The following is a 23,321-nucleotide window of genomic DNA, read 5'->3' on the forward strand; positions in this document are numbered from 1 at the left end:
CTCCACTCCCTCTGCCGCTCAAGCCCTAAAGCTTGCTGTTAATGTTCGGTCAAATCCCCAGCGCAGGGGGCACCAACTCTGGGGCCCTCCAGGGGTGCCTGGCCATGGTTCCCCTCCCTTTGATCTTCTGCTGAACAAGAGCCCTGCCCCTCCTGGGATCCTCCACTCTGGCCCCCAGCCTCCTGCTGTTCAAATCTCCTCTTTCCAAGAACCAGCTGAGGGAACTGGGCTTCACCACCCGGCCCTCAAGGCCTCACAGTGGCAGCTCTGTGAGGTCACCTCATCTCTCTGTTCCCCGCCTCCAGGCAGGACTTCACCTCACAACCCAGTTCAGAGTTTGGGTTTCCAAGGCCCTGCAGAAAAGGACACCTTCCCACTGTAGCTCACCCCCACCCATTCTCACGAAACGATTTTGGGAAGTTCTTCTGAAAGTCCAACCTCAAGCCCTCGGGCTGCAGTGCACCCTCTCTCCCCTTGGGAAGGGCCCAGGCATAAGAAGGGAGACAAAAGAAATGCTGGAGAGGCGGCGTAGGGAGGGAAAAGGTCGCAGTACACCCCGACTTGCCCCAACTCCCTCTAGAAGTACCCGGCTGTCCAATTCACGCCTTAAAAACTTATTTTTACTTTCACCGAACGTCCAGAGTGCAAGGAGCCGAATTAACGGGCTCGGGGGTGGGGGTGGGGGCAAGTACAATGACGGCGGAGGCCCGAGAACAGATCACCCCCAAGGCGTCTGCGGGGCCCGGGCCCGAAGGAAGTTCGGGTCCCGAGCGCACCCCGTCTCTCCTCCCTCCTTGGGTCGCGCCCGAAGCCCGGGGCTCTCCCCCGAAACTGTTAAGTCACATCTCGCGTCCAAGCCTTCGCCTGCCTCCCCGCTCGCTGCCCTGCGCCCCCCCTCTCCCGCCCCGCGCCTCGCCGCCGCTCGGAAGGACCAGAACTAACTCACCTCCCAGTCGCCGCCGCTCAGATCTCCGAGCCTGGGGGGGGGGGAGGGAACGGGAGGGCACGGGCACGGGGTGGGGGGGTGGTGGCTGGCCGCTCGGCGGGGCGGGGGGGGGGCGGTGAGCGGACCCCGGCTTTGGCCAGGGGGTCCCGCCCTCCGGCCCATCCCGGCCTCCTCGGCGCGCACGGCCCGGCGGCGCCCGCATCGCGCTGCGGGCTTTGTCTGCTCTGCGGAGAGGCTGTCCCCGCGGCCCGCAGCCGGGACGACTCCGCGGGAGGGAGGGGCGCCGAGGCAGCGCGCGGGGAGGGGGCGCGGCCAGGGAGGGGGCCGCGGCGACCCGGCCGGGCCGCTCCCGCCCCCTCGCCCCCTCATTACCATAAGAAAGGGGGACACCCCCCCCCCGGCCGGCCCGGACGAGGCGGGGGCGGGTGGCGAGCCCGTCTGGGGAGGGGGCGCTCCGTCAGCCTTTTCCGACCCGCTCCGGTTCCGTCCCCCGCGCGCGCCCCTCCCTCGGGGAAACCAGGGACCTCGACTTCCACCACCCCCACCCCCCACCCCGCTGCGCCCCGGAGCCGGGCTGGAGACCGGAGGCACGTCCCCATCCTCCGCGGGGCGAGGAGCCCGAGCCCGCGCCCCCGAGGGCGGGAAACTACAACTCCCGGCATGCCCCGGGCGCCCCCGCGCCCCCCCGCAGTTCCATGCTGCTCCATCCAGTTCATTTAAAACAAAAGAGTTTGAGCGCTGGAAGGGGCTGGGCTCGACTGGGGGCCACTGGGCGCCGCTCCCGGACCGGGGCTCGGTGCGGGAGCCTGAGGGGGGCGTCTGGACGGCGGGGTCTAGAGCCGCCCGGGTCCGAGGCGGGAGGGGTGGGGGCAGAGATCCCGCAGCCCCCCGCCCCCCGTCACCCCCGGAGCGGAGACGAGAGCGGCTTCCTCGGTTTTGCTTCTCTTTCCCCCCACCCCCACCCCGGGGGCTGGGGCGAGGGGAGTCGGGTTACAGGGTGTTTGGGGAGGGGGGCTTAGGGGGAGGGTCTATCTTTCTATCTCGCTTTCTTCCCCCCTCCCCAGTTCTTTGTTCCCCCCTCCCCACACGCCCCCCTCCTCTCCCCTCCCCTCCTCTCTCCTCTTTTCCCTTCCACCACCTCTCTCCCTCTCTCCCCCAGCTTTTGTTTCGCCATGCCTAGTCTAGTGGTATCTGGAATAATGGAAAGAAATGGGGGCTTTGGAGAACTAGGATGTTTCGGGGGAAGCGCTAAGGACCGAGGGCTGCTGGAAGACGAGCGCGCCCTTCAGCTGGCTCTCGATCAACTCTGCCTCCTGGGTTTGGGGGAGCCCCCCGCCCCCACGGCGGGCGAGGACGGGGGAGGTGGGGGGGGCGGCGCCCCCGCGCAGCCGGCCGCCCCCCCGCAGCCGGCCCCGCCGCCGCCGCCCGCGGCGCCCCCGGCCGCCCCGCCGGCGGCCCCCGCGGCGCAGACGCCCCAGCCCCCCACCGCCCCCAAAGGGGCCAGCGACGCCAAGCTCTGCGCTCTCTACAAAGAGGCCGAGCTGCGCCTGAAGGGCAGCAGCAACACCACCGAGTGTGTCCCCGTGCCCACCTCCGAGCACGTGGCCGAGATCGTGGGCAGGCAAGGTAAGCGGGCGCCGGGACCGCGGAGACGGACTGGAGTGGGGGGCACCCCATCCCAGCACGGAAAGTTCATTTCCTCTCTCCTTGCCCGCCTCTGGCTCTGTCCCTTCCCCACAAAGGGGGACCCGCCCCCTACCCCGATTTCCAAGTGCCACAAAGTTCCCTGCCACCCCCAGTCGGGACTGTTCTTCGGATCCTTCCTTCCCCAGGGCTCTGCCTTTAGACAAAGAAATAGCCTCTCACAGAGAGAGGGAAAAGGGAGGGGGATCGGTCTCCCAATCCTGGGAGGCTGTCCGGAGGGGATGTCCACTCCTAGCCGGAAAAACTGGAGGAATGCGCAAAGAGTTGCTCAGAAGCCCCTGCTCCGGGATCTGCTCGTGGGCTGGGGAGGGGGCACCCCTGGGACCCCCTACAGCTGGAGTTACAGACTTTGGGGGAGACCTGGCCCGGGAAGCCAGACTGAGTATCTGTCTCTTTGTTGGGCTGAGTGCAGGAATGGAAGGGGGTGTGGCTCATGGGAGGGTCCCAGCCCAGGGGAGAAGTGGGGAGGGGGGCTGCTGGGAGGAGGGAGTCCTGTGGTCACCCACACACCAGAGTTGAACGATCTGTGGGGTTTTGGAAGGGGTGCCTCCAACGAAGTGCCACGTCCTGGCGTGGACCCGTCCTCATCCCTCTCAGGCTTTTGTTCTGGGCTGGCCACGGCCAGGGGCCAGAGGCCTGGAGAGGGGTCTCTGGTAGTGTGAGAGTAGGACAGAGCAGGAGGGGGCCTGCAGGGGGGCTGGTGAGAAACCTTCGGGCCGAGGTTCGGTTGGAGGGCGTGCGCCTGGGTGTGTTGTTGGGGTGGGGGGTGTAGAATTAATCCAGTGTGGTGTGTCTGATACCACACCCTCCTCAGCTCCAGCATCCCTGGGCGGGTGGGGGTGGGAGTGTTGGTGAGGGTCCAGACTGAGCAGACGGGATCTTGGGGACCCTTCCCTCTCCCGGTTTCCCAAAGGGGAGTGGGGGGGGCGGGATTTGGAAATTGCAAGGGGGCTGGGCTGGGAGGTAGGGGTGGGGGAGGAGCAGGGGAGGAGCTGTCCCACAGTGGGGAACAATAGAGGAGCTGCTTTCCGGCTGGGAGTGAGGGAGGAGGCCGGCTGCGGGCAGGGGAGGAGGGGAGACCAGCAAGGGGGGGGGCTGCCTACCGTACACCCCACCTCATCCACCCGAACTGCTTGGGGGTTGGGGGCATTTTGCAGGGCGATCCAGAATGGAGGAGGGAAGATGCCACTCCCCTGCACAGCCCTCACCGACCCCCCCCCCCCCCCGGGGCGCTCCATCTCGAGATTCCTGGTTCAAAAAGTTGGATTTCCTCTTGTTGCCAGAAACTAGGGACCCCGAGCCCTGGAATTGGGTGGGGACACTGATAGCTCTCCCTGGATGCGGGGGTGGTCTTGGGAGGGCCCAGGATTTCATGGAGTCATCTGCCTCTGCAGCAGACGGATGGACCTGTCTCTCAGAAAAGTAGGGGGATCTCTCCTATTCGGGGAAGAGAAGCCCCCCCTCACCCCTGAAGCACGTGGAAGTCCTCCCTCTTGTCTAGCCCCCCTCCCTGGGCCGCAGCGCCAGGACTCCTCTTTTTGACCTCTAGAAAGGTGAAGCCCCGTGGTCTTCTTCGGGGTTCTGCTTCTTCGGTGTTCCAAAGCCCAGGATCCCGTCCACCAGCTCTGCACCTCCGGGCCCCCAGCTTTTCTTCTTACTCTCCTGCCCTGGCCTGTCTGCCCCACCCCCACCCCCCACCCCCAAAGACACCCCATTGCTTCAGCTAATGGACCTAGAACTTAGAGCCCCCCGGGTGCCCAGCAGACGCCATGTGAGTGGAAGTTGTAGGAGAGGGAGTCACTGCTCCTCACACCTCCAGGCCTCACAGAAAGGAGGACCAGCATTTACTGATATTAGAGCAGCAAGGATGTGGGCTTGACAACAGGTAGGACTTCTCAACTGCCAAGAGGCCTGAAGACAAGAAGGGAGGAGCCAGTTCTCCTTCCCGAGGTCTCTTGAAGGTGAGGAGCACTGCCCTCAACGCACCCCATCCTCCCCCCTGCCCAATCTGGTGGGGCTGGAGAAGAAGCCACCTGGAGAGAAGGGAGGAGAGAAAGCCCCCCCCGCCCCCAGCTGCCCTCAGACCCGTGGCTGGAGGGCTGGGGCCCAATGGGAGAGCTAGGACCGCTGGCATGGGTTTTGGGGGGAATAGGGCACGTGGTGGGGGCTAGAAGAAAGAGCACAGTATGTACCTGCAGAGCGGTGGGAACATGTCTCCATGTGCGCGGGGGGCAAAAGTTGTGGGCGTGCAGAGGAATGTGCTGTTTGAGGGCTGCGGGTGATGGAGATGGGAGAGCAGGGTGTGCGAGAGGTTCAGACACAAGCAGTCCGTGTGTGAGTGTGAGTGTGCACTGCGTTTGCACCACGAGTCGTGTTTAGATAAAGGCACACGGTGCATCACGGCTCCTAGGTCCATGTGTGTGCAAACTCACACGCGTGTGGCATGTGTGCTTCGAGGAAGCACGTGAGCCTGGCTGCGTGTGAAGCCAGGGGGCAGAGAGACAGAACTTGGGAAAGAGGAGAGAGGCTTGGCCTGTCAGCCATCAGGGGGCTGCGGCCTTCAGAGATGCTGTGTCCACGCCAGCCTCCTGGACCCTTCTCTTCCCCTTCGCTGTCTTTGTCTCTCTTTGTCTCGGCTCTCCTCTTTCTCTTCCTGCCTCGCCCCCCAATCTCTCAGCTTTAACCCCCTCTACTTCAGAGCGTCAGTGTGGGTGCAGAATACCTTGTCTGTCACCTCCTCAGCGCCCAGCCCATCTCAGCGCTCCTGCCCCCAGGGGACAGTGTGGCTGGAGTGTCCATGGGCTCGGGTGCTGTCCCTCACACGCCATTATTTTTATCTTCATACTTCTTTCCCTCTTGAAACTGATTCTCAGACCCTTCCCAGTCTCCCACACTCCACTGGTTGCTGCAGACGTGCTATGAATTTGGGACCCTCTGAGACGCACTAATGGGTGGAAGGCACAGGTCGGGGGGGGGGGGTGATCATAGATCACAGAGCAAATGGGTGTCAGTGGTCCCTGAGTAGACTGGAGGACACGTTTAATGAATGGAGGTCAAGTCAGGAGATTGTGGGGTTACCGAGCACTTCGGGGCCCTACAAGGTCAGTGTCAGCCTTGGTGGGGGGGGGGGGGGCGGTGTGATTAAGTGACCTGGAAGTTTGTGAGCAGTCAGGAATCAGTGGAGACATTGAGGGAACAGTACGTGGTTGGGCGGAGTTAGCAGATTTGAGGTTAGCAGCTTGTCCGGGAGGGTCCGTGATTATCTCCCGGTTTCAAGAAGTGATTGAACTTGGAGGGTCCTGGCTGGAATCCGAGCGAAAGTTGGTACATTTTGAAATCTGTGGTGGATAGAGGCGTTGGGGAGACCCGAGACGGGGGACGGTGGAAGGCAGGGGGCATTCGCACCTGGGGGCCTGGGTCTGAGTAAAGATCAGGAGCCGACTGGCCCCAGCACAGACCTTCTTGCCCTGTGAGTTTCCTTCTCTCTCCCCTCCCCACCCCCCCACCCCCCACCCCAGGCTGCAAGATTAAGGCTCTGAGGGCCAAGACCAACACGTACATCAAGACCCCGGTGCGCGGCGAAGAGCCCGTGTTCATGGTGACCGGGCGGCGGGAGGACGTGGCCACAGCCCGACGGGAAATCATCTCGGCGGCCGAGCACTTCTCCATGATCCGCGCCTCCCGCAACAAGTCGGGCGCCGCCTTCGGCGTGGCGCCGGCCCTGCCGGGCCAGGTGACCATTCGCGTGCGGGTGCCCTACCGCGTGGTGGGGCTGGTGGTGGGCCCCAAGGGGGCCACCATCAAGCGCATCCAGCAGCAGACCAACACGTACATCATCACGCCGAGCCGCGACCGCGACCCGGTGTTCGAGATCACGGGCGCCCCGGGGAACGTGGAGCGCGCGCGCGAGGAGATCGAGACGCACATCGCGGTGCGCACGGGCAAGATCCTCGAGTACAACAACGAGAACGACTTCCTGGCGGGGAGCCCCGACGCCGGCCTGGACAGCCGCTACTCCGAGGCCTGGCGGGTGCACCCGCCCGGCTGCAAGCCGCTCTCCACCTTCCGCCAGAACAGCCTGGGCTGCATCGGCGAGTGCGCGGTGGACTCCGGCTTCGAGGCCCCGCGCCTGGGCGAGCAGGGCGGGGACTTCGGCTACGGCGGCTACCTGTTCCCGGGCTACGGCGTGGGCAAGCAGGACGTGTACTACGGCGTGGCCGAGACCAGCCCCCCGCTCTGGGCGGGCCAGGAGAACGCCACGCCCACCTCGGTGCTCTTCTCCTCCGCCTCCTCGTCCTCGTCGTCGTCCGCCAAGGCCCGCGCCGCGCCGCCGGGGGCGCACCGCTCGCCCGCCGCCTCCTCCGCGGGGCCCGAGCTGGCCGGACTGCCCAGACGCCCGCCGGGAGAGCCGCTGCAGGGCTTCTCCAAACTGGGGGGCGGCCTGCGGAGCCCCGGCGGCGGGCGGGACTGCATGGTGTGCTTCGAGAGCGAGGTGACTGCCGCCCTCGTGCCCTGCGGACACAACCTGTTCTGCATGGAGTGTGCAGTGCGCATCTGCGAGAGGACGGACCCGGAGTGTCCCGTCTGCCACATCACGGCCACGCAAGCCATCCGAATATTCTCCTAAGCCCCCTGCCCCAGGCCTCCTGCGTCCCTCCCCAGGGGCCCGCCCTGGATCTGTTTTCCACCGGGGCCTTTTGGAAATCAGTGGTCTGAGGGGCAAGGTGCTTAGAGATACTCGCTCCGTGGGGAGGGGGAGGGGAGGCGATGGTGGCTGAGGAGGGGTAGGCCACTTTCAGAGCCTCTGGTCACCCCAGTCCTGGAATGGTGGGGAGGGGGCCAGGCAGGAGATTTTACTAGAGTTACAACTCTGATACCTCAACACACCCTTCAATCTGGAAGCAGCTAAGAGAAACTTTTGTTTTGCGGGAGGTGACCGTTAAGGCACCCTGACCCCCTCTGTCCACCTCCCCATCTGCATCACACTGCCCCTCCCTCTGCGGAGGGGATGGGGAAAGGGAGGGGGACAGGTTCCATCTGTATCTAGAGGTGCTCTTTCCAATCCTCAAGCCCTCTCTGGCCCTGACCTTTGACCTCCCAACATGACCCTTTAGACCCTCCACTGCCATATCCTGTTTGGGAATCTGTTCCTGGGTTTCCAATGGTGCAAGGGGGTTGGGGCCCTTTCAGAAGTCTGCACAGATATTCCGGGCGGGGGGGTGGGGGGAAGCATGTCAATCTATAAAGGGCTCAGAGCTCATCTCCCCGACAGAGCTGGGTGCAGGGGTCTGGAGAGAGAGCTCCTCTCTGCCCCTCCGGCTCCCCGCCCCCCCCTTCCCTCCATTGGGCTCTCCCTTCCCTTTACTGTTTCCACCGGCTCTCCTCTTCGCTTCCCCTTGATGGCTGCCCTTCCCAGCCCTGTCCTCCTCCCCTCTCTTCCCTTCTCCCCCTCCCTCCTGCCCCTTCTAGCCCAGCTTTGGGTTCACCACCTCCCCTGGGGAGAAATAGGGGAGAAGAGCATTTGGATGGACCCCCCACCCCCATTTAATTCCTCTTCTGGCATTCGGAGGCCCTCCCCACTCCAAAGAAACACCTCTCATTCTTGATGGAATGTATCCCCATTCTCAGTGACAATTTGAGGAGGGAACGAATACTGGGGTACATCAAGGGTCGAACCCCCGCCTCTACCGTCTTTGGGCATTGCATTTGGGGAGCGGTTCTCGGGCTGGATTTTCTAGCGGCCGGCAGTGGTGGAGAGCCAGGGTCGTGTGTGTGTGTGTGTGTGTGTGTGTGTGTGTGTGTGTCTGCTGTTCAAGGGGACAGGAGGGAGCCTGAGGCTGGTGGATGGAAGGGCCCCCCCTCCCCCTGCAGCTCCCACCCCTGCGCCCCTCTCTGGGCCTTACCCGAACCCCTATCAGCGGGCGAATCATGAAGTCTCTGTCCCACCCATTGTGGCTGAGGAGAGAGGCTGGGTCTTCAGAGAGAGCTCAGTCCCAGGCCGGTCGGGATCGTGGTGCCGCAGGGCCCCATATTGCTAACAGGCCTTGCATCGCCCCTCCACTGCTTGCCTGAGGCTCACTTGGGGCTGCCACCAGCCTGCCACCCTCCTGGTTCCGCTGGCCGGGCCGGGAGAGGGTGGGGGGTGGGAGTCCCAGGAGATTCTTGTATATAGTGGGGTGGGACTCTTCCAAGTGATCTCTGAGCACTTAGCTCGGGAATCCCATTCTGTCTGATGGAGAGGGAGTGCAGGGATGGACGTACAGGGGGGATTTCCTCGTCTCCTTCCTCCTGTTGTGAATTAACTCACCTCTCCTCGGCCTACCCCTCCAGACCACCAGCCAGGGAGGGGAGAGGAAGGAGGTCACAGTCAGGAAAACTGGCCGCTGACAACTTCCCTCCTTCCCGCCAATGTGAGCCATCCTGAGATGTCTGTACAATAGAAACCAAACCAAATGGGCACCCCCGGTCGCCGAGGGGGGTGGGGAGGGGGGTGGGAAGAAGGGATGTCTGTCTGTCGATCCCCCTCCCCCTCTCCACCTCTTACCCACGAAGGCAGAAGACTGTTACTCTAGGGGGCTCGGAAAATTCAATCCCACCCTTATTAATTGAGCCAAACCTAGAAACCAACGCAAAAACACATAGTGAGAGACAAAACAGAGGAGAGAAAGCGTGAGAGGGAGCGAGATAGGCGACCAACGCAAAGGAGAGAAAACAAAAATAGCAAAAAAAAAAAAAAAAAAAAAAGCAGTTCTTTATAATTTAATATTCTATTTTAATAAAGGCGTTTATTACCGTATAAATGTAGCAAAGAACCTGGGCTAATATGAAAAAAAAAGACTTTTTATTAGGTAATTTATTATATGAAAAGGATATTTTATTTTATGATAAAGTGATCCTTAAAAAAAATAAAAAAACTTTAGAAGGTTTAGAATATATGTAGGGAGAGAAGAAGAAAAAAAATACATTTGTATTCAGAGTTAAATCTTAAAAAAAAAAGTGTTTTTAATATATGTTCGGGTTTACGTTCCTTTTTTCCCCCACTTTTTTTTGGGGAGGAATGTCATTTGCTTTTCGTGGGGAGCATCCTGGGATGTGTGGTGGAGACAGGGGCTGGGGGAACCTGGTCCTTCTGGGGCCCCACAAGTAGATTGGATTTCACTCCATGGGCCCCCTCCCCTCTCCCCTCCCCCTCGGGGGAGCTGGCAGAGCCAAACAAAGGAAGGGATTAACAAGAAAGGAAGACGCACTAGGACTGAGGATCCTGGGCTGCCCCCCTCCCCTTCCCCTGCCCTGTCCCAGGGGCGAGTGAGGAGGGGGAAGTCCAGAGCTGAGGCCTTGCAGGCCTGCGGGAACCCTCAGAGAGGTACAAGATTTAAGAGAAATAGTTTTGTTTTGTTTTGTTTAACCAAAAATGAGAGAGAGAGAGAGAGAGAAGAAAAAGAAAGAAACCGAGGGGTTTAAAAGAAAAGAATACTACAAAATAATAATTATTAATAATAATAATTCAAATTTATTTCATATAATCCTAGAGAAAAAGAAAGAATTACTAGTTACTTAGTAGACAATATTCAGATAGCTTAAAGTTTAGTAGCATTGAGGGCCCCTGGGTCCAGTAGAATGTATAAAAGTTGTAACGAAACAGGAAAGTAGGTGAGGGAAGCGGTCAATTCCACCCTGCATGTGAGAACTCGCCCATGTCCAGGTATCCGGGTGCGAGCAGGTTGCTAGTTCAGGTGGGGAGCTTCCAGTCTGCTGGGGTTGATTCTGAGAATCCTTGGATTTTTAAATTGTAGGACAAATAGATGAGGGGCTCGGTCCCCAGGGTCTTTGAAAGATGGCATTGATCGTTTCAACCGCATGGGAGCTGGGCGGGGCGGCAGAGAAGGTGAGCACATTTCTCCTGCTCTGTGCCCTTGCACCTGGGGGCCTGCCATCAGGCGCATCCCTGGTCTCTGCAGAGCAGCCCTTACTCCAAAGTGGAGTGTCCTCTAGGGGTCTCGGGGAGGGTGGAGCCTGCTTCTCCCAGGCCCAAGGAAGTCCTTCTTGAAGAGTAGCCTCCATCCACCCCGCTACGGATTGATTCAAGAGCCTGGTAGGTCGGTCATTCTAGAAACAGATTCGCACACGCTTCCCACGGTCGTAGAGCTTCGAGAGGACTGAGGGGGTCGGCACCCCCGTCCTCGTTCCTATCCAATATTCCACGTAGCTTTTGGCCTCCGAGGCGGTGGTGGAGGTCGCAATCTCGGTAATGGTTCTTTACAGCTGCACTGTGCCCCTTTTCTCCACAGGTTTGCTGTATTGTCTCAAAGAAGTTAGACTCCAAGAAGGACTTCCCACCACTGGGGTATAGGGGAGATGCTGTCCTTGAAGGCCTGGGAGAACAGGGCTCCCAGGGGTACGAAGGCAGGGGGAGGGCAGCAGGGACTTCGGGGGACCCTGCCTCTACCCCTGTGTTTCAGCCCACCCCCAGCTGTGAGCGGTCAGGTAGAGGCCGAGCCCTGGCCTGGGGGACAGCACCCTCCCCACAGAAGACTGGGGAGCTTGGCTTTTGCATGTAAGAAACCCGCGAATCTTTCTTAGCACTTGCCTTCTAGCGGCCCCAGCTCAGGGTGGGCCCTCCTGTCCGAGGGGGTGGCGGGGGCCCCTCAGCTCTGCTTTGGGCATGTGGAGGCTGCTCCTTGACACCAGTGACTCCGTCATGCCCCTCCCTGGCCCTAGGCCCCCCCCCCATCACATCTCCCTCTCCCCAATTTACTCTTCTCACCCCACCTAGGGAGATTCCCCCCCCCCCCTGCTCTTTTTGTCCTAGAAACCCCGCTAGTTCGGGAAGGTAGTCTGGGGTGGGGAGGGCTTCCCCTTCCCACTGGAGGGTGCGGGTGGGGTAGGGTGGGGGGGGGAGACGGCCCTGGGGCAGGGGGACAGTCTCTCCACTGTAGAAAGTAGCGTAGGATTGTGGTCAGACTTAATTCGAGGCATCTAGCGAAGACACATACAAACCCACCGAGGAAAAAGATTTCAAAAGCAAAATAAAGGCGGGAAATGAAACGGACCCATGAATAATCAAGTCAAAGTAATGTTGCACAAAATGCAGAGAAACCAAGAAGGGGGAGGGTTAATGTATTAAATGTGCTATTAAGAACTTAATTTTATTAAAAGTATTATTAATTAAGGCTCTGGCCTCTTTCTCTGCATCAGAGTCTGACCCACTGTGGGCTGGGTGAGGGGGTTTTCTCAGGGGTGACTGGGTGCCCTGCCCCCCCCCCCCCCCCCCCCGTGCAGTGCATGGGAGGGACAGCTCCCACTGCTGTTCACAGCTCCCTGCTTGAGTCTCCAGGTGCTCAGTCCCCTCCTGGGGTGTGGGTAGGGGTGGAGGGGTGCATGCACCCTGTCCTGCAGAACAGGGGAAGGTGAGGCTGGGTGACACAGACCCTGCTTGGACAGCTTGGACTCCCCCTCCCACCCTGCCAGGTTGGACACCCCCTTTCCTCTGTGGGTCTGGGGGGCGGTCAGGCGGCAAGCTGGATGTGAGACTTGGACCTTCCACCTCCCAGGCTTCAATCTTGCCCAGCACACGCAGGCTGGCCCTGCCTCTCCCTTCCCTCCAACCCCTCCCCTGCCTCCTCCCCTCACCCCTGGCATTGGAGCGACCTCAGTTCTTGGCATCAGGGCCCTGGGCACCAGATGGTACCTGCCGGTGATTTCCTTTGTCTCTCCTTCCAGATACCCCATCTTGGCCCTGCTGTCCTCCCTCCCCCACCTGCCCTGGGGGTTGGCACAGGGAAGGCTGGGCACCTCCCGCCCCCTTGGCACTGTCCCCAGACCACAGGACTCTAGAGGCAGCTGGCCCCGGGAGGGGGGGGGGTGCAGTGGGTGTGGTGGGGAGGGGAAGGAGGGGGAGGGAAGCCCAGAGGGGCCAGAGGTGAAGGGGAGTCAGGGATGGGAGCAGCAGGATGGCCAGACGTTGGTACAAAACACAGCTTTATTGGAAGACTGAGTGTGTGTGGCGGGGGAGCAGGCAATGGAGACATGGCAGGTGGGGGGACCGTGCTGACCTCAGGGCCCTGTGGTCTGTGGGGCTGGGAGCAGGGAAGCATCCGCTCTGACATCTGGAACCACCATGGGGCAGGGGCAGGTCCCCGAGCCGGGTGGCGGTGGGGTAAGCCTTGGGGGCAGGGTTGGTGTGAGCCCAGGTCAGAGGCTAATGCAGCAGGCCCTCTTCTCACCAGGGCCCGGCTCCTGCCCAGCCTGGGCACCGCCCAGGGTGATGGCGTTGGTCCGGGTGCTGTTCTGCCTCTGCTTGGACACTTTTGCGAAGATCTCTGAGGGGGCGGAGGACAGTGATCGGGTCAGAAGACTGAGAACCCATGCTACACACACACACACACACACACACACACACACACTCCACACTGGCCTTACTGAGCACTGGGTGTGGCCACACAAGGAGGTTTTGCTGGAAGGAAATGGAGTTTGGGCACCTGGGTCCCTTCTACTTACCTGGGTGAAGGGCTAATGCTTAGCTCCCTGCGAAGTGTAGCGTTCTGGTTCCTTCCCTAAGCCTCAGGCTTGGAGAGGAGAGGGCACTAGGGAGGCTCTGAGGAGGCTGGGGGGCCCCCAGAGGGGCTGAGGGATCATCTGGGGTGGGCAAGGGCTGCGTGTCTGCATTCCCACTCCTGCCCACAGGAGCCTCAGGGACGGGATGGGGGGGGGGGGGGGCGTTGCCAAATCCAGGCAGGGGCTCTAACCTTTGAGGACAGTCTCAAACGCCAGCTCAACATTGGTGGAGTCCAGGGCTGAGGTCTCCAGGAATAGCAGTCCATTGTTTTCTGGTAGGAAAAGAAACACAATAATAATAATATTTACTTAATGTTTACTATGTACATTCGCAATGTGCTATAAACCCTTGGCACATGTTGCTGATTTAACACTTAAAACAACCTGTGAGGTGGGTTTGAATATCATCCCTTTTTTACAGAAGAGGACAGAAGACCAGAAACACCGAGAGCGTCCACAAAGGACTTGCTCACTGTCCCCTATCTAGTGAGGCTGGGCCATGGGACGCCAGAGCCTGCACCCTTAACCGCTGTGTCCTGCTGCCTCTGACCCCATAAGACTCCTGGGGAGGGCGTGACTGGAGATGGCCATGGAGCTCTCACCTGCCACACACTGTGGATCCCTGAGTGGCCTGGCCTTTAACACCAATGACAAAATTATTGCCCATAGAGACAATCTTGGGGAGGGGGGCGGGCTCATGGGGAGCTCAGTTAGTTAAGCATCCAACTCATGGTTCGTGAGTCCGAGCCCAGAGTCAGGCTCTGTGCTGACGGCTCGGAGCCTGGAGCCTGCTTCGGATTCTGTGTCTCCCTCGCTTTCTGCCCCTCCCCCACTTGTGTCCTGTCTGTCTGTCTCTCTCTCAAAAAATAAATAAATAAATAAATAAATAAATAAATAAGTAAATAAAGACAACGTTGGGGCAAGCGGTGAAGCATAATGAGGGACGCAGGGTCCAGAGAAGGGGAGTGCTGAGAGACTGGGAGAGAGGTGATGGAGGTAGGGGAGCCCACGGAGGAAGTCCAGGCTGGGGCCCTAGGGTGGGAGCAGGGGGGCAGGAGCTGGGTGGCACGGGCCAGGCTGGGGGGGCCGGACTGGGTGGTGGAGGGCTCTCACCAGCGAACATTCGGGCCTCTTCAGTGGGCACCTCCCGGGCCTGGCTGAGGTCACTCTTGTTGCCCACGAGCATGACGACGATGGTGGCCTCGGCGTGGTCATAGAGCTCCTTCAGCCAGCGCTCTACCACGGCATAGGTCTGGTGCTTGGTCAGGTCAAACACCAGTAGGGCCCCCACCGCACCTCGATAGTACCTGCGTGGGGGGCGGCAGGAGCGACAGAGGCAAGGTCAGAGCACAGCCCTCAAGCCGAAAGGTCAGACACGAGACCAGAGGTGGGGTCATATGAAAGCTGAGGTCCAGGGACCCAAACCTAGACGGGGCAACTCCAGGGTCCTGCGTCTGATGCCGAGAGCCCTCCGGGTCACCAGTATTGCAGCCTCCAGAGTCACCTTCCTTCCTTCCTCCCGCTTTTTCTAGCCCACTGTTTCCTTGGGTCCTCTGTTCTTTTTTCAAAGTTTATTTATTTATTGGGGGGGGGGGAGGGGCAGGGAGAGAGAGGGAGACTGAGAATCCCAAGAAGGCTCGGCACGATCAGGACGGAGCCCCGTGTAAGCTCGAACTTACAAATTGTGAGATCATGACCTGAGCGCCCCTTGGGTCCTTCGTTCTGATGTTAGCCCTGGATGGCCACCAAAGAGCACCTGCGCCCCACTCGGCCTCCTGGATGCCCCTTTCGGCGGGCACGTTCCTCACATGGCTCCTGCACCCGCACCGTCCTCTTCTCGCTCGAGGCCACCTTTCTAGGACCAGCTACAAGCCCACCCCATGCAGCAGTCCCTGAGGTGACCATCTGAGGCACCCCTGCAGGCATCCAGCCTCACTCCTGGGGTGAGATGGGGCTTTTTCAGGCTGTGACATCTGATTCTTCCGTTTTACTCATGTGTCAACCGAGGCTCAGGAGAGGCCAGGGGACCAGCCCAGGAGTGGCGAGCATGCGTGTGACCGAAGCCCTGGACTCCTGCTTCCTGCCTCTTGGCAGGTGCTGTCCTCCGTCACACCCACAGACCACCCCCCTCACGTCCAGCCGGACACTGGCAAATGTCCTGCATGGGCGTCCGGAGGCGGAAGGTCCTCCGTACCCCAAATGTTTGTAAAATGCAGCTGAAGGGTCCAGCCCTTCAGGTCTGTGATGAAATGGCAGCGGTTGCTGAGTGTGAAGCAGAAGGGAGTCAGGAAGGGCTCAGGGGCGGCTGCTTCCCCTGCCATTAGCAGCCGGGGTCGCCGCGTCCTGCCTCCGGCTGCGTGGCTCACGGCACCCACCCGTGTCTCGCCGGGGCCACGGCGTCCCGGGATCCCCCCAGTGCGCACGGGGCCCGTGGCCTCTGCTCCACAGGCCTTCCCTGACTTCCCCAGCGCCCCCCCCCCCCCCCCCAGCCCCCAGGCTCACGCGGAGGTGATGGCCCGGTACCGCTCCAGGCCGGCCGTGTCCCAGATCTGAGCCTTAATGGCAGCGGTGCCCAGCATGACCGTGCGGGTGGAGAACTCAACCCCGATGGTGGTGCGGCTGTCGTGGCTGAACTCATTCCGTGTGAATCGGGACAGCAGATTGGTCTTCCCCACGCCTGACTCACCGATCAGCACCACTGAGGGGACAGAGAGACAAGGGCTGAGCTCGGGGGTCTGTCCATCCGGAAAGGGAGCTGAGCTCAGGAAACTGAGGGGGACCCAGGGGACTGCAACTCTGCAGGATCCATCCTCCCCGGGTGAAGGGCCGAGAGTCTGAAATGGGCTGCGGGCCCGTAGGGCTTCTTGGCCTGGTCCGTGGAGACACGACCGCGTGGTCAGCCCCCGTTTCTGTGATGGGGCGCCGTCTGTCTGTGGGGGTCAGTGTTCAGGGGCCGTGAGGCTGGCAGGGTGTGTGAATACGGACAGAGATGTAGGCAGTCTGGGGAGCATGACAGCGCCGTGCCTGTGTCTGTGTGTGAGCTGTGAGGACGAGGAGGAGGCTGGGCGTGCACGTGCGCACACGCGTGTGGGGAGCCGTCGTGTGAACGGAAATGTGGGGAGAAGAATGTTCGGCGGGTGATCCTCACGGAGGGACACGGGTAAGACATGATGGGGCTGGGTGTTGGGCCGGCCCACCCTGACCTCTGTCGTATGACAACTGGGAATAGTGATACTATCTATTTTACCGGTTGTTGCAAGAAATAAGTGAGATATCGCCCAGGCTGGAGTGAGTGTGCAAAAACCCGTTACCATCGTGATCGTTGTCGGCAGGCCGGTGTTATCACCGTCAGGTTTCCAGGGCCCAGGATCCACCGGTGGGGCCACAAAGAGCCTCGGGGGCGGTGGAAAGCGTCCAGGGCCCAGGTTTACCCGCCGCGGGTGAGCGAGGGGCTGGAGAAGGGCGAGGGGGCCGATGCAAGCATGAGCCGCTAACTGCGCAACACTGAGCACGCATCCAGGGTGACGGGAGGCCCCCCAGGTTCTGGAAAAGCAGGCTGGCGCCTGGGGAGCCACACGCTCTGGGCGCTGCTCCCCACTCGGCCTCTCACTAGCTAGTGACCTCGAACAGGTGGCTCAGTTCTTCTGGCTTTCAGTTTCCTTGTTTATAAAATGCGTCAAAGCCCCTCAGACTTGGGCAGGGCAGGAAAGAGCGGGGGAGCAGTGTGGGGATGTGTCCCTGCCTCCTCCCCATCTCCCCCCTCCCGGTGGGAGGGGCTCAGCCTGTCCTCAGGCCCAAGAGGTGCTCAGGGCAAGGGCTCTGGGGTCCGACAGACCCGGCTTCGCGTACGGGCTGGGTGACCATTTGTCTCGTCCTCGGCTGTGAAACGGAGACGCTGACTGTTCACACGGACTGAGTGCCTACTACGTGCCGGACGCCATCGTAAAAGCTTTACACACATTCACTCATATAATTCTCGCACTGGTGCCACGAGGCAAGGCCAGTATTATTATCACCCCATGTTTACAGACGAGGAAACGGAGGCACTTGGGCTTCGGTGGCTGGCACCAGATGCCACCGCTGGTGTGGCAAACGCAGAGGTGCCCTGCGGGGGGCGCTGGTTGGCCTCGCTTGAGGCCCTGGCGGTCCTGGGCCGCCTGCACCCAGCGTCCGGGCAAGGCCGGGGGCACAGCGCTCCCCGCCCTCGGCCGAGGCTTTGTGACCCTGGGCCGCACAAAGCTTCTCCCCGCTGCTCGGTCTTGCTTCCTCTCCCTTCCTTGCACCGGTGTTGATCCACAATAGACGTCTTATACCCCAGACTTCTTAGAGTCAACTTCCGGAGACCCCAACCCGCACTAACTAGTGACCGACAGAGCTGCCCTCTCACAGTCGATCTGGCCCCTGACCGCTTTCAGAAAGAGAGATGCATTTTGGGGTTGTTACGGTGGCCAACGAGCCAGAGCGGGCACATGCTGAGGGCTCGGTAAAGGTCAGTTTCTAGTAGCACCGTTTGTCCCAGCCTCCCCTTCTTGGGAGAGAGGCCGGGACAGCACGGGTCCCCGGCCCCAGCAGCCTGAGTCCTAGCTTGAGCGAGGGCGGGGCTGAGGCCGGGAGAGGCGGCGGGGTGGGGTGGCTGGGCTGGGAACGACAGCTCTGCCAGGGAACCCCACCCTGGAGAAGGGGTGCGTGGGGGCTGGGGACACCAGAGGGTCCAACGTAGGGGCTGAGGTAAAGGAGCGGGAAAGGTCATGCTCCCGGGGCCAGCCAGGTTGAACCCAGGCGCCTGCTATTGGGCCCACGGGGGCTGCCGAGGGACGGCCGACGGGGCCCCAGCCCTCAGTCTTCCAGGTTCTATTAGACCCTGCTCTCAATTTATGAGATCTTCCCTGTTTTCACCCCAAAATGGACAAAGCTCTCCTTTTCTTTTCTTTCCTGCACATGCACCCAGAGACAGGACTTTCTTCCTCTGGAGGTTGTTTCCTCTTTCTCAGGAGGGAAGTCCTCCCTGAAATCTGACCTCCACCTCCTACGCGGTGGTGGCTGACGACTCTTAGGGACGTGGGCTTCCTCTACGAAGGGAGCAGAGGGGCCTAACTCGGCCCTACGCAGGCTTGCTCAACATCCTCATTTACAGCAGCAGAGCCTTCCCGAAGCCCCAGGACTTTTGCCCTAGTAACCGGACCCTCCCCAACTCCCTGCAGCTTTCTTTCTAATCCAAAACGAATGAGGAGCCCTCAGGGGTCCAGGTGAGAGATTAAAAAAAACAAAAACAACAGAACGGGCGGGGCTTTCAGGCTCTGCTGGTCTCTTTTTTTATAGACCCCAACTCACCCTTGAAGACAAAGTTATAATCTTCCTCGGTTCTGTTCCCCATCTTGGCTCCACATGGAGGGTACGAGTGTCTTCAGGGACAGAGGTGACGGGACTATGTGTTGGCGCAGTGCCCTCAACCCTCAGCTCTCCAGAGACCTGGGTCCGCGCCTCCTCTCATTGGGGGTGAAGAAACTTCTGCAGACAGAGGGACTGAGGGCGACTTCAGACTGGGCAGGGCCCTGGAGGCTCAGCGCTGGCAGGTGGGGTGCTGCGAGGAAGCCAAGGGGACGGAAGCTGAGAACAGGAAGAGCAGGCGGCAGGAGACCTGGGGCCCAGGTGGGTGGAGAGACGATGACGTCAGACAGGTTAGGCAGGTTGGGTGTCTGCTCCCAGCCTGGGCTCCCGCAGCGGGGCGGGCCGGCAGGGGGTGGGGGGGTGGTGGTGGGGGCTGGGGTTGGGGGAGGGGAAGCTGGGGCCCACAAGGCACCTGCAGAGAGCCATGCTGCTAGGCTCCTGGGACCGGGGATACACCTGGGTGGCCACCAATGAGTGAGAAATAGCCTCTCAGGGAACGGAAACCTATTGGCCTCCTGCTTTTCCTTCGGACCTTCCGGGAGGGGTAACTGGGGGCACGAGGGGAAGGGCTGTTGGGGCGAGGGGCTGGGGCTGACGGGTGCCCATCGCTCCCAGAGTTCTGGCAGCTGCTCCTCCCGAAGGCCCAGGGCCTGGGATGGGCGGTGTTCCCCACCCTGGGTGGAGCTGAAACTCACCACCTACCTCTCCCCTGGGATGGGTCCCTTCCTAAGGCCCTGGGCTAGGGGCTGGTGGTTCCCTGTCCACGCCTGCTCTAGAGACCCAGGGTAGGGGGGAGACCCGGAGAAGTACATGGAGCGAGGAGTTTGAGCGCCGGGCAGGATCTGGAGATGAAGGGCTTTGAGAGCTTCTGGATTGCTTATACTCCCGCCCCGGGATCTCAGGCCTCACGAGGAAGCCATGCCGTCTGCAAAGGGCCCTGATGTCTGGAGGGTCTGTGTGAGCCCTTGCAGGTGGCTAGCAAGCACTCTTCCAACTCCAAGAGCAGAAAAGGCATTCCACACCCCACCCCCCACCGCCAAGGTGGGACTGGAGGACACTGGATCTGCAGGGCCCCATAATCTTGCTGACAAGACCCCCACGGGCGCCCCGCTCCTCCAAGATCACTTGCAATGGTGTGACAGTCGGATGGGTAAGCGGCAGGGCCGATGATACGTCCTGTTGCTGGAAAGGCCAAGGCAGCTAAGGCATCACTGCGGGAGCCACTTGGCTGCCCGAGGGCAAGGTGAGGGGCCGGCAGGAGTCGCAGGCCCTCAGGGGTCTCCAGAGCACTCCGTGCTCCTTCCCACCTCTTTGGACTCCTCCCACTCAAGAAAGCAGCCATCACGCAAGATAGATAGGAGTTCAAGTTTATTCTTGGAAAAAAGTCTCAGCCTCCGGAACCGTCCAGAAAGGTTTCTCCAGGGAGCTCCGCCCCTCCAAACGATCACTGATCTTTTCTGACCCCAGCTCCAACCGAGGCTCGCTATGATGCCGCCACTTGGGTAAGGGGCTCCTCCAGGTACTGCACCAAAGCCTGGGCCTGCAAGAGGGGAGGAGTGATCAGGCCCGCACAGGTCTGCCACCAGAGGGGTCCCAGTCTACGTGGGCTCCTCCGCTGGGCGCCCCGCCCCCACCACACACAGGCTGGGTGACAGGAGGACTCTAGGAAGGCGATGGGGTGAGAGCGGACAGTGAAAAGCCCAGGCCTGGGCCCAGGGCTGCAGACAGAGGGGCACGTACACACCTTGGCCTTGAGCATCCCGAAGCCCACGGTCTCCTTGGCGTACATACACAGCAGGAGGTTGGCCACCCGCGTGATGGCTACACGGCCCTCCTGGTGGGGCGAGATCACGGGATGTAATGTTCTGCCTGGCACCTTTAGCCCTTTCCCCAAGGGCTCCTCTTCAGAAAGGTTATCTTCCTTCCATGCCCTGGGCATGGCAGGAGCTCCAGACCAAGGGCTCTGGCCACAGCCCTGGACGTGAGATCCTGAGTTCAGATTCCAGCTTCAGCACAGCTCTCTACGACATACTATGGGAAACTCAATCTCCCAGCCGCTTGGTTTCTCTTTCTGCGACCCGCCCCCCCCCCCCCACCCCACCTCATCCCAGCTGGTAAGGGTACACAGGAGGGGGTTTTGAATCTGCAAAGGGCTGTCCACATGGGTGATGTTTTTACTGTGGGTTCACCCCAACCAAAGACACTGCGAGGAGCTAGGGAGCAGTGGCCTAAGGTAGAGTTCTCTTTTCCCCTGTGGTAATGTTTCTCAAATAGCAGGTCTGACTCTAGGGTTAGATCAGTTAAGGAGGTGGATTAGCATTTAAAAGAAGAGAAATGGAGCGCGTCGCATGCGCGGTAAGGGAAGTACTGTTTCGTGAAACTTTTGTTTTGGGGGGGGGGGGGGGGGCGTGCATTGGGCTCTGACTTAAAAGGCATTTCTTACAGCTGGGGTGTGGACAAGGTGTTGGAAAACCACTGCTCGACAGCACCAACCCCAGGTTAGGCACGAAGAAGGAGTCATCAGCTGAACTGAAATGGCGTCCTTGGTTGGGCATGGGGCGAGGACGAGGCAGACAGCCCGGTTACAGTGGGTTACGGCCCAAATCCTTTGGGGAGACTTCACTCTTGGGCCTTTTCAGTTTGGTTCGCGAACTTTCCCTGGCCATCTGCTGTGTGCTGGGAGCCAGGTGCTTCACTCCCCGCCTCTCTGGCCTCACCTCTACTCACCTCCCCCACTCCCATGCTGTACCAGCTACATCAACCTTGTCCATCCTTGACCAGATGCTACTCTGCCTCAGGGCCTTTACGCTTGCCTTTGTCAAAAATGTTCTTCCCCCAGACAGCCACAGGGCTTGCCAACTTCCTTCAGATCTCTAACGAAATGTCACTTTTCCAGTGAGATGGTCCCTGACATACGCCCCACCTCACTTCCTTTCCCATCGCATTTTCAATACCTAACATCCCAGTTTTTTTAACTTAGACGCGTTTTACAGCACACGCAAAACCGTGAGCTTCTGTGAGGAGTTAGAGCTGCAGTTTTTTGTTCCATTTGCTACTTTTTCCCTAGTCCTTAGAACACTGCAGGGACATAAACATTTGTTGGCCCAACAAACACAAAGGTGAGCGAAACAGTTTCTGTCTCCCGGAACTTCGCCGTCTAATGGCTACTTCCCCTTTCTAGACTGCAGCTCTGTTTTCTGTAAACGGAAGGAACAGGCCCAGGGTCTGGAGACTCTGCTGTGCTGCTGTGCTTCTGCGAGTCTGCGAATCTGGGATGACGACACTGCACAGCTTACATCCTTTCTTTTGGCCTTCACGACAACCTGTGTGCACGTGTGCACAGGTAATCGGTAATCGGACGGATTACCGCTTCCACCTTAGAGATGTGCTAGGGAAGCTTAGAGAGGTTGAGTGACTTACCCGAGGTTCCACAAACGACAGGTGGCTGGCTGACACCAGACGCCCAGTCAGACCCTGGGTCCCTGGCTCCTTCCTCACCACCACTTGAGGCACAGGGTCCTGCCCTACCATAATGCAGCGGCAGACCAACTCTTAGCCCTCAGAGATCCTGTCCCTGCCCCTCCAACCATCCAGGATGGGGTCCAGGTCGCCCCATGGGGATCCCCTTGGGGGACAGAGGAAGTGGCTCTCCTCTCCATACCATGCAGTCCATGAGGATGAATTTGAGATTGTCTTCATTAAACGCTTGGTTCCCGTTCCGGTCGTAGGCGGCCCAGATGTTGCTGGCGATGGCCGCGGTGACCCGGGCGTCCGTATCCCCGTAACCGGAGTAAGCCAGCAGAGAGCCCTCGTTATTCAGCAGCCTGGCGAGTGGCGGCAAGGGGTTCGGACGTGCCCGCGGCGGCGACAAAAAAACGTCCCAGCTCCCGCCGGGGCGCTTGCAGAAAGCAGGGGTCTGGGCAGAGCCTGTCCAGAACGTGCCCCGGGATCCACGCTCCGGTCTCCCCCCACCCCCACCCCTCCGGCCGCGGCCGCCCCGCCTTCCTCCCCTCCGCGAGACCCTTCCTCCCCTCCGCGAGACCCTTCCTCCCCTCCGCGAGACCCTTCCCCAGCGCGCCCCGGGCTCGCCGCTCGCCTGCTCCGTCCGCACTCACAGCGTGCTCTGGACACCGCCGGTGTTGGCCTGGCTTAACACCTGGGTCAAAGCCTTGGGACGCAGCATGCCTGCGGCTCCCAAGCCCCCGCTTCCGCGCCAGCCCCCGAGCCGTCTCCCGCGGGCCTCCGCGGGCACCTCCCCGAGCTCCGGGCCGCTCCGGAACGCCGCGCGACCCGGAGGTCCCGGCCGCGCTCCGCGGTGACGACGCAACACCGCCCCCGCCGCAGGGGGCGCCGGGAGTTGTAGTTCCGTGCGGCCTTGCGGCGCACCCTGGGAACTGTAGTTCGCCTTTCCCCGGGGACCACGCGGTGGAGGGGGGGCGGAAAGAGCGGGAGCGAAAAGGACAGTGGCAGTACTGGAAGGACGTTTAACCCCTCCCCGGGGACAGAAGCGTCATCATGCTCGCTTGACAATCCACGACCAGTAACTGAAAACAGCAATCCCCGTATTTGTCAGGCACACGTTTGTTACTTTTGAAAGCAGTTTCCTACGTTATGCACGGCCCTGTGGGATGAGACCAAGGCTCAGAAAGGCCGCGCCTGCCGAACCCAGGCCCCTGGAGCCGTACTTAGTAACGTCGTGCAGGCCACGACCTTCGGGGGCATAGTCAGT

General features: G+C 60.6%; 3 protein-coding genes across 3 annotated transcripts; 1 reads left to right on the forward strand and 2 right to left on the reverse strand.

The window, feature by feature from the left end:
- The first annotated feature begins 2,118 nt into the window (after window positions 1-2,118).
- MEX3A (mex-3 RNA binding family member A) lies at window positions 2,119-7,277 on the forward strand. Its single transcript, XM_047841204.1, has 2 exons — window positions 2,119-2,572; window positions 6,169-7,277. The coding sequence occupies exons 1-2, from the start codon at window positions 2,119-2,121 to the stop codon at window positions 7,275-7,277; spliced, it is 1,563 nt and encodes a 520-aa protein (XP_047697160.1).
- A 5,334-nt stretch (window positions 7,278-12,611) lies between these two features.
- RAB25 (RAB25, member RAS oncogene family) lies at window positions 12,612-18,837 on the reverse strand. Its single transcript, XM_047841615.1, has 5 exons — window positions 18,536-18,837; window positions 15,707-15,902; window positions 14,318-14,511; window positions 13,396-13,476; window positions 12,612-12,969 (listed from the first exon to the last, which is right to left on the reverse strand). The coding sequence occupies exons 1-5, from the start codon at window positions 18,576-18,578 to the stop codon at window positions 12,842-12,844; spliced, it is 642 nt and encodes a 213-aa protein (XP_047697571.1). The 5' UTR covers window positions 18,579-18,837; the 3' UTR covers window positions 12,612-12,841.
- A 1,106-nt stretch (window positions 18,838-19,943) lies between these two features.
- On the reverse strand, window positions 19,944-22,921 carry LAMTOR2 (late endosomal/lysosomal adaptor, MAPK and MTOR activator 2). The gene is made up of 4 exons (XM_047840627.1): window positions 22,708-22,921; window positions 22,254-22,416; window positions 20,337-20,426; window positions 19,944-20,132 (listed from the first exon to the last, which is right to left on the reverse strand). The coding sequence occupies exons 1-4, from the start codon at window positions 22,773-22,775 to the stop codon at window positions 20,076-20,078; spliced, it is 378 nt and encodes a 125-aa protein (XP_047696583.1). The 5' UTR covers window positions 22,776-22,921; the 3' UTR covers window positions 19,944-20,075.
- Window positions 22,922-23,321: the final 400 nt, after the last annotated feature.

This window comes from Prionailurus viverrinus, chromosome F1 (genome assembly GCF_022837055.1).
Source record: "Prionailurus viverrinus isolate Anna chromosome F1, UM_Priviv_1.0, whole genome shotgun sequence".
NCBI lineage: Eukaryota > Metazoa > Chordata > Mammalia > Carnivora > Felidae > Prionailurus > Prionailurus viverrinus.